The 15,967-nt window shown below is 43.2% G+C and overlaps 1 protein-coding gene across 1 annotated transcript in view; it reads right to left on the bottom strand.

Moving 5' to 3' along the window:
• IFNGR1 (interferon gamma receptor 1) overlaps window positions 1-15,499 on the bottom strand; it is a 219,877-nt gene extending 204,378 nt beyond the window's left edge. The window contains exon 1 of the mRNA XM_078649395.1: window positions 15,186-15,499. Within this exon, the coding sequence (XP_078505521.1) occupies window positions 15,186-15,282 (97 nt within the window). The 5' untranslated portion in view covers window positions 15,283-15,499. The remainder of the gene's footprint in view (window positions 1-15,185) is intronic.
• Window positions 15,500-15,967: the final 468 nt, after the last annotated feature.

Here is a 15,967-nt window from a genome sequence, read left to right as displayed (position 1 = left end):
AAAGTCTATAAAAGTCATCCTGTATGCAATTAAACTTATTAAGAACGCTTAGGGTAATCAAGGGACAAACAACTTGCTGTACTGGACCTGGAGGTTGACTAGCTATTGCATGGATGCAAGACAAATGATGTATTTAAAGTCGGTCTTTGTAACAGGGGGGGACCTGTAACGTTTAGCTGAAAGAGCTGGCGTTTGGAATTGTCCACATGTTGAGCGCATCTCCCCAGCACTCCAGGTGACCTGCTACTAAAGCAAATTAAGGATGCCCTGTGTGCAGCTGCATACTCCCTTGGCCAAAAAGACAGGTTTAAGCAGGAGTCTCCTTTGCCGATCTGCAACAAGGCAGCAGCACAGCAGTTGAACCCATGTTTCTTGATTTTGTGACATGAGGGACTACTTTATAACCATCACCCTCTTCAGTCAGCTCCTACTGGCTTTTTCTCAAGTGTCTCGCTCTGATATTCTAACGCGGCATACATTAGCACAGTACATCCAGACATACTGGCTTTGCCAATGCTTATTTGATCACATGTCAGCCAGTCTCACCCTGAGCAGTAGCTTCCTTCAGAGTCTTCTCTGCCCCTCATGTCTGCTGGCCTGCTGCTGCTTCTCCACCTGCATGACTATTGATCTACATGCTCCAAAAGCAGAATTGGCCAGAAGAGGGGGGGGGGGGGGGGGAGTACAGGAGGAAAGCGATCTTTATTCAATTACACCAATCACACAGTTTTCCCAATCTTCAAATGTATAACAGGCAGTATTTAATGACTTATAAATTCTGCTGAAACGAAGCTCCATTCCGCCAAATCATATCGAGTAATCAATATTATGTTTATTCTTGAATAGCAAAAGAATCCTCGAGTGTCTTCCCATCATCCTGCTCCACCAGCTTCATGCCTAATCCAGAGATGTCTCCCTAACCTTAATCTTTGTTATGTTATGTTCAAAGCACTACACAAGTAGTTACAGGTTGAAGGCAGGCATTAAGGGTACAACTTATTTTACCATATCAACAAGTAAATCAGGCTCATGACACAGCTGATGCAGCTGTTTCACAAGGTGGAAATGTTTCACAATGTCAACCCAATTCCCGACAGCCATTACACGATTTCACATACCGCTTGCGCAAGGGCTCAACGCGAGGACAGAAATACGGTTTAACATATTTTAAACAATTAAAATTATTCATTAACATGTTTGCAAGCTACGCACACAACAATTGTCAGGTTTCTTTCCCAACAACAACAAATATATTTTTTACATTCACAGTTTGGTACACCAAGCTCCTGACTACTTGTATTTTCATTAAGTAAATGTGCACAGCATGACTGCCACACACTTGCTGGTATTGTGGGGTTAACCTTGGATTAATACTTACATTATGGCCTTACAGTTCTACAATGGTGGTTCAACAATATAAACTTTCCTTCACAGTCTTGATTCTAGTAAGTTATTACGAAGCATCAGAGTGTAGAAGATTAGCACTCCTCAGAAGCTTGTTGTACAAGGAATAGGCCAGAAGAAAAAAAAAATCTCTGCAGCCAGACCTAATTGAACACAGTAAGAAACCCAAAACAATTATCCCGCTCACAGCTACTTTCATCACATCCCCTTACTGTCGATACATTAATCAGGATAAGAGAGTAAGTTCCCTATCCCAGACATTAAAATGTTAACTTTTTAGGGTTACATTTGTTGCTGGTCTTGAAATTTCTATTTAAAAACATTCTCTGCCACACTAGTCCAGAATCACCAACATAGCATGCCGCACAAAAAGAACATGAAAGACAGGTTTTCGACTAGTTTTATAAAAAAAATTCCAAACATACCCCGGTTCACCTCAAATCCTTATAGTATTGCAGCATCTGTGTATCACAGTCATGTCTGCACAAATGTGTTTTTAAATCTCTTACCTTAGTCTTGTTTCCAATTTTGAGGTCAATAAAGACAACGAGACACCTCTGTATATAGTTAGTTTTAGAACAAAACACAAAAGACTATATGCAAGACTAGAACACAGATAACGTCTAGGTTACTTAGCGGCAATCTTCATTACTCCGATTCTGCATTTCTCATCCAAGGATTTACTTTTATAATGTGAAGGCAGCGCCGTATGACGAGTGTCACAGACAGCAAGAAATTGTATTGCTATTACTGAGAAGTATTTCAGTTGGGTCATAGAAAGTTTAGTTGGAAACGTTAGGTGTAGTCAAAGCAGTCAAAGGTTACCGACACACAACAGATGAACTTAAAAAATGTGCCGCTTCGTTCAGGCTGCTACTTAGGCCAAATAATTTGTTACTCATAATAGACTGAATGTTGCACAGGGTAATGATTTGTGTTTTTGGCACAATGGTTTTATTTATCTCACAAGTGTTCACATATTAAAGTTTCTGGTGTTTTGTGGAGTATTCCCGATTTAATTATTTTTGGGTGAAGCCTACCGGACAGCATTTGCTAGCTGTTACGAGATGTATTGTAGGCTAAGAACATTCTGGAGCTTGGAGCCAGCAGCGGTCCATACAGGTAACAGCGGTGAGGCCGCATGGGGGAGTGGGGGATTATTTCGAGGGGATGATGTGGAGGGAAAATTATTTATTTATTTAATTTTCCCTCGCCATCGTTCCTCAAAATCCCACCCTGTCCCACCGATGTTACCTGCACAGACCACAGCATCTTAAAGGTCACCGGTCGCTTACCACTGGTTGGCTTAGTTGTCAATGTCATTTACATGCCTCTTATTTGTGTCCAATCTTGTCTATTTTATGTTTGCCCCTCCCACGGAGCATAGCCTCTTTACCATCTAGTTTGATTGGCTGACTTTTATGTTCCCACTCCTTGCTTTTTGAGCACTACTTTTTTCTTTTGGGTAAAGCATTTCTTGGAAGAGCATATGTTTTCCAGCTGTCTCCCTCTTGCATTTCTCTTCGCCCCTTCTGCTGTCAGTCACTCATGTGCTTCTCTACATACCCACCCACATTGCGCTCGTTCTCGTGCCATCCCACTCCCTGGGGCTTTCTCGCCTGTTTCCTTCTCCCCTGACCGCTCCACATTTCTCTCTCATTAAGTTTATTTATCATGCATAATTAATTAAAATAATTGCATATACAAAATACACACGTAAATAAAATACGTTGCTAAAATTGTACCAAAATATATCGTTCTTTGTAAAACAACCACTACAATATAATAAGATACATGCCTTAAGGCTCGAGCAGGCCGCAGAGTTCTATCAAAACATGTTGTATAAATACAGAAGGAAAAGCAATTTATGCTCCAGTAAGTGACTATTCTTTTATCCTGTTTGGCATCAAAGGCTAATGCTTTAGCATTAATTCTTGGTGCATCAAGTTAGACACAGATATATGCATATCTCCAAACCAATGCTTAGAACAAATGCTCACTCAGGGAATAGCGATGGCGAGAGAGTTTATTCTAGATCACATACAGGGTACACGTGACAACTAACTTGCACTAGTGTCATTGTCATCAGGGTGAAGGAAAAACTCTTGTGCATGTTAAACAAATACACTTTTATGAATTATTAAAATATTTTATAGTATTTTTTCATGATGTTTGCAGCATGATTTTCATGCAGCAAACATCATGACAGACACCTACTTGACTCTCCTTTTTAATCGATTGGCTCACCTACCTCTAAATACATGAGCAATGGGGCAAAAATATAATTGTGTTTGTATTTTATCAACACAAGATTAGGCCTACTTGAGAAACAAAAAGTGATCAAATACTGTAGGGTCACATGTAATGTGTATATCAACAAGTAGTAGTAGTAGTCTATGCCGGAGGCAAAAAATCATAACATAAGTCTGGTTCCTTGGGGTGTACAGAAATGTGTGCTCTTATCAATACTAATCGCCCTTTTAAAGCCTATTGACTGTCAGCAGGGTTTCTAGAACAAGATTGCATTCTAAGATATTCATTCAGCCTTTCCAGAAATGCCGAAGTCACTTCCCTTTGGAAGAACACATATTTCTTGCCCATATAGGTCAACCCGAACTGAACAGGGGACAAGACTTGAAGCTTCAGCCTTCTGAACGTCATAAGTGCTCGCTTCCTAGCCCGGGAGACAACGCTCATGTCAGGAAAGAAAAGCATACTTTGATTATCAAACACCACAGTCTCTGCCAACAACACTGCTCTTAATATGGTCGGATCTCTGTGGAGTCCAAGACAGCATCACCGTGCTTCCTGTGTTACCATTTCTATATTTCTTTACAGTGGCAGGCTAAAGGCTTTGCGTTTTCTCCACCAAAGGTCCTTAATCTTCATCAGAACCTGTAACATTCACCAAAACTGGCATAGGTGAACTCTCATTCACCTCCATCGCAAGTCCCAACACTCTAGGGTGAAACCCGTTACGTATTGTCGAGCATCCATTAGCTTTGTTCCATTCGCTCTTATGCCACAATGGAACACTGTTAAAACTTTGACATTTCTGCTGAGAACCTGGAGGAAAAAAAAAATCCCTCCTTTTAGGAGCCTATTTACAATTGGTTTACTACAGGTCAAGGTACTTCCAATTTACTAGCTACTGCGAGCCATCTTTGTGGGGTAGCCTGGAGGGGAAAAGGCTAAATCATTGTGTACTTTGAGTAGCAGGAGCGGGGTCAATGGTCCAGACGCCCTCACTTGTAGACCTGTGTCCAGACCTACTCACTGTGCTTTTCCACCCCCTTGCTGTGCTTCTGGGGCTCATAAGTCAGGATGCATTCCAAGTACTATGTTATAAACCGGTGCTAACTCCAGATGTTCGAAAGTTAGCGCCATGGGGCCACCACCTCCTGTGCCACGTTCTACTGCCCAAAGGCATATGCAAAAGCATTATGGAGGGAGAGTGGATCTCACCACAGGCCACTTGAGAGGTATCTCTCTGAGGAATCAACGGTATGCCAGCCTCTCTGTAAACTTTCACCCTCATTCACAGGCCTATGGTCCACTTGGCTTCATCAGAACTCAAAAAGAAGGCAACAGAGCAGCGCAGTAGCAGGAGTCCCAAGAAGACAGAACTTTTTTTGGGTCAGCTTGCTCCTCCCCACATAACCCACATTTAAAACAAAGTAGTGTCCCCTCCCCATTCTTTATAACATTTCAACCTACAGGGAAACATAAATTATCATTTATAAATATGCTATGTGGAGATTAGTTTTTATTCTACAACATGCAGCACTTTTCCTAGTATACAATAAACGTGTGAAAGAGCATGCCCTGCCTGGCAGCAATGACTCACAGCAATGAGAAGATCTGCCCTTAATCTCCCAGTAAAGTATGTGGCGCGTGAGGAGGAAGGATTGTGAAATTTCATCTTTGCTTCCTCGTTTCTCGCCCGCAATTACACCAGGTGCGACCTATATCCTTCTAAAACGGAAGAGATACGCATGAATTTGTATGCTTCAAAATCATTTTATGCACACAGAACAAAAACACCAATGTCTTGTCAACGTGTTTTTGCAGATTAAAATATACAGGTAAAACATGTGGAAATTATTTTATTGTGAAAGGCGTCTGCTCCAGGGCTCATAATCCTCTTAAGGCTTGGACCCATACAGAAAATTGGTCTTAAACAGGTTAAAAAAGAGCATTGGCACAAAAACTTCAATCTAAGGCCAAATTAGTAACTAAGCTAAACGTTCTCTTCTTTATACCTCGCAGTGTATCAATGCTAAATGATGTATGGATTTTGTTTGAAGGGAGAAATTAGAAAAGGTGTGGTGCAAGGGTGTTGGCGATGCAGGCAAATTTGCGTTCGTGCCTGAGGCGCCGCACCCTGCATAAGGGGTGTAATTTGCACCACCCAGCTAGAGGGTTGTGCTTGCTGCCCTCTGATGGTGCTGCTGTAAGGTTAGCAATTTACACCCACCATAAAGCTTTCTGCTTGTGATTAATAAGGAAGGGAGTCAGCTATTTGTTCCATTTCCATAACAAAACTGCTTATATTATTATTATTGAATCAATCTAAATGTCTACCGGTGCAGTTCTTATGCATCGAAGTCATGAATGCATGGTCAGGGGCTATTGAGGATCAAAATCTAGAACTCTTATTTGAACAAAAGGGAATATTGTGATATGCAGGAAATGGGAAAAAGAGAAAAGGCCAATAGTGGTCACTCTAAATGCCTACAACATTATCAACCCACATTCCCCAACTATGCTAACTTTACAATGCTCAAATACCCCCACTGCAAGCTCAATGTGAAACTTGTCAATAAGCATAGAGAAACTCCAGCCATCACATTTATATGGAAATCCTTTGTGCAACATGAGGCCTTGTCTGAAATGTCCAAACGCCAACATTCGGCACTATAGAAAACAAAGAAAATGAAAAATAGTGCAAAAAAAGTGTGATATCCAAGCTTGCTGGTCAATTTGTATCAGGGCCACCTGAAAACAGTCCCTAGAAACAAAGTGTATTATACTGTAAGGGTTTCATTCAATACTACATTTCTAGCTCTCGGCTACGAAAGGCTTGTTGTGAACTTACAGCCCTGTCAGTGCTTAACATTGGTGAGCTTTATAGCCAGCTCATTTACTTGCTTCTTACTCAATGACTTACCTTCCTCTTTTTACGTTTGTCCCTCCGTGGAGCATAGCCTCCTTATGATCCTTTTAAATGGCGACCTATATCTTTCCACTGAACACATTGAGGGAACTGAATTTTTCTTTTTTGTTCAGCCCTACATGAGAGTCCATGTGTTTTCTAGCTCTCTCCCTCATGTGCTGCTACCGTACCTCAAATCATCTGTGTACTGTATTGCTCCCCACTCCTCTCACCTTCTCTGTAAAAGCACAGCAACATGGATATTTCTGTGCTGTGGTATGGCTGAAGAGCAGACTTTATTCCCCGTATTCTACACTTTCCATGAAAGCACACATTTTGGCACACAAAGTCTTTTATGGCGCTGGGGAAGGGCCATCTGCTGCACTGACTCTGCTGGCATCTGAGGCACAGGGTGTACTTAGTATGACACTTCTCGTGGAGGCACACAAATCTGCTCCGTGAGCTACTACAGAAGAACAAATGGCTAAATCTTGTTGGAAGCAAGTTGGGCATTAGCAAGCACTTCCCTTCTCATTTTGACACTTGCTTTTTCTTTTTAAATTGTGGTCAGAGTTTTGAGTGAAAAGCAGTTGGAAAAAAAATGTCCCTTCCAAAAAATGAAAACATTACATTCAGCGTACAGTTTTAAGATTCCATAAGATATGATTGCTTTTCTGCCAGTATTCTGATTTTTTTCCCCTTTTCCTTTTTACACTGACAATACCAGCAGCTCAGCATTTGCGTTACAAAAGTGAGACCTAATAGTTTTGCCATTACAAGAAAGTAAACATTCGTTTAGCAGACCGTACCCAAGCTAAGCTTCACAGATCTATCCAAACAGCCAATTCTATGCTATAAAGAAAGAGGGTCGGGCAACAGAGGCTCTCTAAGGGGTTTGACACTTGACCCCAAAAGTAATAGCAAGACTTAACCCTCCTGTCCTGTAAGCAATACAACATACTCTAGACGGTTTTTGAGGTATTTCTGAACAGTAATAAGCATAAACGTCTTCAATGAGTATTGGTCTATAGTAGATTTAATTCTTAAATCATGGAATATGATTAAGGGCCAACACTTGTTTTACGACAGTCTTGTTGCTTCATCAGGGCCATAGGGATGTTTAAGCTCTTACTGCCCAGTCCGTGTAACAATAGGGCGACCCAATCAACTTCACACTTACTATTCTTCTGCCCTTTGTATGCAGAAGAGAGGAAGATTTTTACTATCCCACTTTTAAAGAAATTTTCCTTGCGTAATCGAGTCTAGGCCCTTTCCTTATTTTACCAATTAGAATCCCCACTGGTTTGCTATGCACTTGCTTCTTTTTTATTGGCTGCTGTGTGAACACACAAGGTTTTTATTACATTATCTATCAAATCTTAAAGACTATCGTTTTAATTGAGTGAACTTGTTTTTAATTTATTCTTGCTTCTATTTGAGTCGGCTTGTAGTCTGCATTGTACACATCTCAAAATCAGTTCATCAAATGTAATGAAATGTTTTTTATTATGTATACTTTTATGCATCTATGAGGTGCGAAATAAAGTTGATGATGACGACTGTAAGGAAAGTAGTATCTGCTTCTTATGGTTACCCCCACTTTTAGCTTGATGTCTCACTGTTTTTGACTAGTCCAACTAGGATCCTGCTAATCAGGACCCCAGTCTATCTGCTTTCTCCCTTAAATTGACATACATGTACTTTGGTGCACTCCAGATTGGATACTGGGGTACACTCATAAGTCCCTAGTATATGGTAATCCATGTACCCAAGGCATAGGTTCCCCTAGAGGCCTCCCATGGGCTGAAGCATGCATTATGCCATCCATGAGAGGCTATGCAAAATGGGACTCTAGGTCTGCTACTGAAGCCTGTGTAAGATGGTGCTTGCACCACTTACTTTAGATATAGGTTCACTATATCTAATAGTCACTACACTTAAAAATTATACGTCACCCCTAAAGCAGGCCTTAACAATCCTGAAGGCAGGGTGCTTGGTTTTATGTGAGAGGGTGCCCCTGCATGAGCAGAGCCTCTCTGCAGCCTTCGGAGGCCCTTCTCCCGGGTTGTCTGTGACTCAGCCGGACCTATAGGTAGAGGTGCATTATAACCTTGCGGTAAATGCTATCTCGAAAACGGCTGCATAGAAACATACTGTGTTTGGTATCAAACGCTTTGAAATCATACCTCCACACCAGTAACTGGTGTGGGAGGTATGATTCCACCCTTCAGAAGCAAGCTTCGTGGGGTCACTGGTCTAACCGGTGCCAGCCTTCTCGACCCAGACAGCAAAAAATGGATGCTGCGACCACAGACTCATTTCTGCCCTCCTGCTGCCAAGTTCGAGCAGAGAAAGGCAGCACAATAGGCATCCTGTCACATGGAGGTGTGACCACCTCCCAGACAGGATTTAGGGTATTGGGGATGGGTGGATGCACTCAGAGTGCCTGAAAGTCTGCACTTGGGTCACATTCGGTGTCCCTGTGCATAGTCCAGCTCAAACCAGTTCTGGAAACCATTGGCTCCTGCTCTGGCGCAAAACTGGACAAAGGACATGATTGTAGCCACCCCTCTGTCCTGCCCCTCCCCTAGGAGGGTCCCCTGAATCTGTCCAACCCTCTCCGATGGGTACAAAAGGGCTTACCTGGCTGTAATACTTTAGATTTTAAGTGACAAGGTTCTACAAGAAGAAAGCACTGACCTGACCGTCTGGACACTCTGGACTTCGCTGGACCTCGACTGGGCTCAACTTCATCCCTCTTTCTGTCCAAAGCTTAGTTTGTGCCTTTGCTCCATACAGGCTCCGTGCAGGACCTGTGGTGCACTCAAGACAATGGAAGAATCTCCCTTGGAGTGAAGGAGTCACTCCCCTGCAACTGCAGGCACTGCAACACAACTGACTGGACTGCTGCTCCTGAGCTCCTGCAGACTCTGAAGATTTCAGCAACACAGGAAGTGGGTTTCCAAAGGTCCCTGAGGTCAATCTGCCCTCTCACCGAGTTTGAGGCCAGTATCCCTCGAGGGGACTGCATAACCTGTTTGGGTTATGCAGTCCGCACGATGGATACTGGCCTCTGTGCACTGCATCCATTTGCAAGTGCATAGGCTTGTTGGCGATTCCCGAGCTTGTGCATTGCACTCCATGTGGTCCTGACCCTGAGCAGTATTTGCACCAAAGAACTCCGGCCTCCTCGCACTGAGTGCTCTGTGGGCTGGTACTTTGCAAACTTGCTTGAGGTTCCCTCGCGACTCCTGGTCATATGGCCTGTGGGTCCTCCTGAGGGTCATCTTGATTTCTGTTGGGCTTCCCTGGTTGTTCCAGATGTGACCTGACTCCCCATTGCTTGGTGAGTCTCCTGGACCTTGCTGGTCCACCCCGTAACCTGCTTAACCTTCATGCGTGGGTTGCTTTTGCCAAGGCTTGTTGGTGCTCCCGCCGGACACCGGCTCCTCAGCACTCGACATCCTTCATGGGACAGCTCACCTCTGGCTCCTGGTCATCCTCGTCGTCTCCTGGTTCTCGTGGCTGCAGAGACAAGCATTCTTTTCTTCGCACCTGAAGCTCCCGACATCGGTGGGAATTTGTCTGCTAAGCCGGTGGTCACTCTGAAGTGACCCAGACTGTGTCACCTCTGCTTTCGGGTTCCTTTCTTCCAGAATCCAGGCTTGGATTTCACTGTACCCTTTTCACTTCGCAGCAGCAGTACTTCTTCACAGCCTTCCATTTATAACGACGAGAGTTTCTGACGCCACTTCAGACCTATGCACTCGGCTCCCCTGGAATAGGTTACTCGGGTACTACGGTATCCACGGGTGGGGTGGCTCTTCAAACTCTTAAGTTCCAAAGGGTTCGCTCAACTTCCCCATAGAATCGTAAAGAGCCCGCGGTCGTGTTCCCACACTGCAGCCGGCCTCCGTGGGGTCCCTGTCCACTCACATTGGGTGGTTCCTTGGGGTCCCCGCAATTCTACGTGCTCCAGACCTAGTCTTGATCTCAGTTGTGACTGTTATACCACTGTTTTAGTATATGGTTTGGTCTCCCCATGGAGCCCACTGTGTATTGTGCTACTTACAACTGTTCTATTGAATTCGTATTGTGTGCTTTGTGTTCTATGCCGGCGTAGAGGATAGTAGAGAGCGTTATATTAATAAATACATATTTTTATATAACTTCTGTGTGGTTCTCCTTCATTTAGTCATTCAGGAGGTGATATTCAGGTAAAACAAGCCGCTTTACATTCCTTCAAGATTAAGCCAGAAGGCTGCTCTCCACAGCTACCACTAGGATAGCTTTCTAAAGGTTATATTTGACCTCATACATCATAAGGGTCATGTGGACTGGTACAGGGTGCCCACTTTAATTAGTGAACAGCAGATACCAGGGCACCTTCTCAAAATGAAGATATTTAAGCACAAAGTTAAAGAGATGCAGTAATAAATTAAGTATTCTGTACAGACCCCCAGACTTTACAGAGCCATCAGCTATCACACTGATAAAATGGTTGAATATTACATTTGGGAAGAATATAGGAAATACAATATCTGCAAACAGTGGACCCTCAGTATGTGTGAAATTTAAGAAGAATACTTCATTTATTACTGCATCGCCTTAACTTTGTGCTTAAACATACCTTTTAACATCTGTATAAGAGAACTTATCTTACGGCCCTGATGAACGACATGTTGTCGAGAAATACGTGTTGGCCTTAATCAATAATATTATGCGTTTTTTAGAATAAAATCTACCTTAGATCAATAATCATTGAAGAAGTTAATGCTTATTACAGTCCAAAAAGACCTCATAAACAGTCAGTTAGATAATATTATGCCACCACCTGTGACCTTATTGTAATGTTAAACTATTGCATGGCAGCCTCAAGGTGAAAACTTTTCTGAAATAGTTTTGTTTAGTAAGTCAAGGAAGGCAATTTTTATTATCATGCAAATCGAATGCTCTACTTTCCTTACATTAAACACTGTATTATGAAGAATAACAGATTTATTTTTTAATTATTCTATGCCCTTTGCTGGATTGTTTTAAAGAGATAAGAAAAACCTACTGTAGCTGAATTGCAGACTGTATTGAAGGGGAAATATGGTTTTAAACATTGTCTCCCCCCACTGGGCCTAACTATATCATGCTGGACAAACCGCTTTACCCCAAACTGCTTCATCGTCATGAACTAGAGAATTTGGGAGCACCTGTTGGTGATTAAACTCAGAGTGAATGCTTAACAAAATGTTTTTATCATACGAATTATGAATTTTAAGAAATACCAGTCAGTGTATTTTTTTATATGTACTAAACTCATTTTGTGATTTGGTAAGCCTTTCTGAATTATATCAAATAGGGGGGAACAAGAACGGACAATTTTTCACGGGGTCCAGTGTACATGTCCTACAATAGAAAGCAACAACAATTTGTACAGAGTTCCCCTGGTTAAGTCAACTTATATCTAACCTCTCTCACGTAGAGTAGTGACCAGAAAAGGTGAAGGTGCTACACCCTTTTTACGGAATTAAGGATACCTCACACAAGTCACCGGTTGGACGGCCACTGTCATCCCACCCGATGATCGTACAGTGTCATCATTGGTGTCCTGCTCCTGCGGCAGGCTGGCGATGCAATGCCTGTCGGGCAGCCCTAGGTGCTGCACTTTGTCGGAGATCTTTTATTCCTTAGCCAATGGGTGTGTGAGTGTGAGGGGCCTAAAAAAGTGCAATAGTGAGCGTGAGTGGAGTTTAAAAAAAGTCAGTAGGGTCCATTAGGCAAAGCTTTAATGTTATGGCTCACTGCTTTGTTAAAAGAAAAATAGAGGGGTATGAAGGCGTGGTAATAATGGTGACCAAACCTCATTCAACCCTCAGTCAAAGTGTGGTCGACATGTTTCTTGCCCCTACGGCAATTCATCAGGACCAAAGTGCTCATATAATTGCTGCCGATACCTCTCTAATTAGAGGAATCGGATATACGACCTGGAGTGTGTCGTGGGATCAACCCTCCATTGAAGCCCTCCCTGGGACAAAGTTCCCTGGTAGAGAAGTCCACCGGCTGACTCGGTGGGGCCAGAACTAAACGTAATTCACCTTAATTGTTGCTGGCAATAGGCATCTAGTCACCTACCCCTCCCACGTCGGTACCGCTACAGGACAGCCGGTCAGACCGATGAGAGACTCCCGCCGCATATGAAAACGCGGAAAGCCTTTCTGAATCGCAAAATAGGTTTAATGACTTCCATATTGCAATTGGGAGGCATAAAAGGTCTGTTCCCTCCTAATTGTGATTCGTAAAGACATGCATCAAAGGCATGTGAAATCAATGGCAACTCATCAATAAGTGATGCACTCCTCTAAGGAGGTGGTAACCAACTTCCAAAGGAGAAGCTGTCCCCATTGGACATCTTCCCCTTTTGAAACTGGGTCGGAAGGAGTGGGTGGGGGGCATAAGGCAGGGGCCACTGCCTGATCCCCCTGCATGTTGACACCTGTATTTTTTTTAAAACATTTTTAAAACATCATTGGTTCCCACCTTTAAAGAACAAAGGATGCTTTACAAACAAAAAAAATACCCATTTCGGCATGTGAATACAGGAATGGTGGTCTGCTGTTCCTTGCAGGCCACCATCTCTTTGTAGCCAATCAAAAATAGGGACTGGCCTAATTAATGTTCATTAGTTCTGCAACCCCCTCAGACTAGACTAGAGATTGGCTGATATGACTTAGTACATAGCTCGCACCGCAAAATCAATGGCAGGTCACAAATAGGCGGTGTGCAATATGCCTCCTCTGTTGGAGAACGGTCTCTTTGTACAATAAGCGCAGAATATCTTTGAATTTGAAAGATTCTTGTCATAATTTACAAACATCACTTGTCCGATTTTTAGGATCATCCAATGGTCTGGCTAGTGCATCAGCTCATAAAAATGTTGAGGCCTGCCATTATCTCATCCGCACACTTTCCAGGCCAGAGACCTGAAAATGATTAAATGTTTAAAGCGACTACTACAGTTGCAACTTACAAAATGTTTGCATCAGTACCTCATAGCTTACCGGGGCACACAATTGTCTCCGGAATGCAATCAATAAGTGGAAAAAAGAAAAAGCTGTGGAGGTATGAGGTAAACATTGAAATTCAAGTAATGTGGCAGTAAGTTTACCTGTTCTGAATGGTATATCAGTATTTACTGTACCCTCCTCAAAATCACTTGTAACCAGAGTTCGAAGTGCTTTAAAAAAAATTGGAAACTGATTTTGCATGGAAGGTGGGGTGGGGTCAGTGAGCGTGGGGGGGGGGAGGGTGAGGTGAAAGGTGTGGCTAAACAAAAAAAACTGTACTTTTTTGGGGGGGGTTTCACCTTAAGATAGCTACATATAAAATAATGTGCAGCCTAAATGAAAAATATATTTTAAAAAAGTAAAGTCAAACATTGGGAAATGCACTATAATACATTATGAACCCTCTATTAGTCAATGCACTGCAGAGGTCTGTGTATAGCCTCAGACTAGAACCTTGGTTGGCGCAGTGGAGAATAGAGCTTGTGTATTTTTAGTGCTACGAGGTCCCTCGTGTGACAGAAAACACTGAATATTTAAGTCATTATTTTAAAAACTTGCATTAAACACAATGTAAGATAGACTGCTACAAAATGCGCACAAAGGTTTAAGGAAATGGTGCTTCCAAAATATAGATTTTATTAAGACCCAGGCTGTATGTAATGTAATTGTATTATAAAACCGTCCCTTAAAAACACACATTTCACAGCTCAGCTGGAAACTCCCATGTACTACCACTCCAGGCAAAAGAATAAATCCTTGTCATCACAAAGAGTCAAGTGATTCCCTCAATTAAAGCCAATACTGGCTCCCAAGCACTCTTTACATTTGCAGATTATTTACATTTCTTTCAGGCAGGCCAGAATGGTTTGTTCAGTTATGTGTCTGCCTTTTCTTTCACAGGAGTGTCCCTGAATGGCACTTCAGCTGAAGCATTTATTAACCGTCCCGGAACGGGTTGCCTTTTCATAAATAGTAGGGGAACGTTTTCATAAATTAGAAAATTACATGCACGTCATGCCCCTCCGTTCCGGCCTATTTCGACCTCTGTTTGTAGCACGTATTTAAATGCCACAGAATTGTCACCAATAGTACGCGATTGAAATTAATGGTCTAAGTATTTTGACAAACATGTGCGACTTTGTAGCTGGTCTTTGTAGCCCTGCTCCGAAAAGTACCCTGACTTTTCACATTCATCACCATGCAGGCTACTAACTTCCTTGCGCGGATCCTCTACTTATTTTTGATCAGATTCAATAAAAATATCCTATTTACGTAGTTTTACACGCAGAATACTCGTCTGCTAAAAATATTAAAATAATAATCCCTTATGAGTTAAACGCCTCAATGCTACATTCCACCTACTTTTTTGGAACAGGAGACCTCATGAAATAAGTATGCAGTAACCACAATAACAAGCCTTTCCTCTCACAGTGCAATATTGTTCTCTCAGGAAACATGGAAACTCCCGCGGTACAGCGGGAAAGGCCCGTCACACGCGGGCAGCGGCTCCAGCTGTTAAAGCCGAGGCAGGGGGGTCTCCAGGGACAGGGGACGGCGGTGCGGGCTCTCACCTGGGGTCCGGGTGGGCGCAGACCTCGCTGTCTGCCAGGAAGCCGCCCAGCAGAACAGCACCACCATGGAGAGCCTGGGCCGCGCGCCTTCCTGCATCTTCCACGGGAGGAAATGTCGGCTCCGCGGCGGCGTCAGTCCTTCCACAACAAGGAAAGGAGCGGAAACACCAGCTCCAGGTCCTCGTGCACTGCTACTGCCCTACCCGGAGTTCAAGTCAAGTGATTCCCTAGCAGTACGCAGGGGTCCGCATTGTTTCTGACAGGCCGCACGAGGGAGCTTCCCGTCTGCGGCAAACACGCCCACGGGCCGCCCACAGAGGGAAGGGCATTTACTGGAGCCTTCCTGGTGTGCTGGGAGGGAGGAGAGTGCGTGGCCTATCATGGGAGGAGGAATGCAGTTCCCACGCTGCGAAGTGTGGAGAGAGAGTCTCGTATGTTTGGGAAAAAGTATTTCTTGTTCGTTATTTATCTCCGTGCAGAGAGAATGATGCTGCTACTTGCTTATGTTTGTGGAAGGTTTCTTAATTTCCAAATATTGGTATAATTCAGCGTTCTTGCTTTATTTAGATGGGCAGAAGAAAGTGCTCGATTGCTAAAGGGGGGTGAGGGTGTTGCTTGGCATAAAGTTAAATAATTGCATAAATGCAAGCATACTACGTTCCTTCTAAGTTTAAAGTGGCCACTGCGCTGTAATACCGCTGCTTTAAAACATGTATAGGCCCTGAGTTCTCCAGATTAGGGGAAAGAGCAACTTTCCCCCAAATATTCAAGGAGGTTTATTT

This window comes from Lissotriton helveticus, chromosome 6, assembly GCF_964261635.1.
Source record: "Lissotriton helveticus chromosome 6, aLisHel1.1, whole genome shotgun sequence".
Classification (NCBI taxonomy): domain Eukaryota; kingdom Metazoa; phylum Chordata; class Amphibia; order Caudata; family Salamandridae; genus Lissotriton; species Lissotriton helveticus.
The sequence above is the reverse complement of the archived record's forward strand: the minus strand, read 5'-3'. Positions and strand labels throughout refer to the sequence as shown.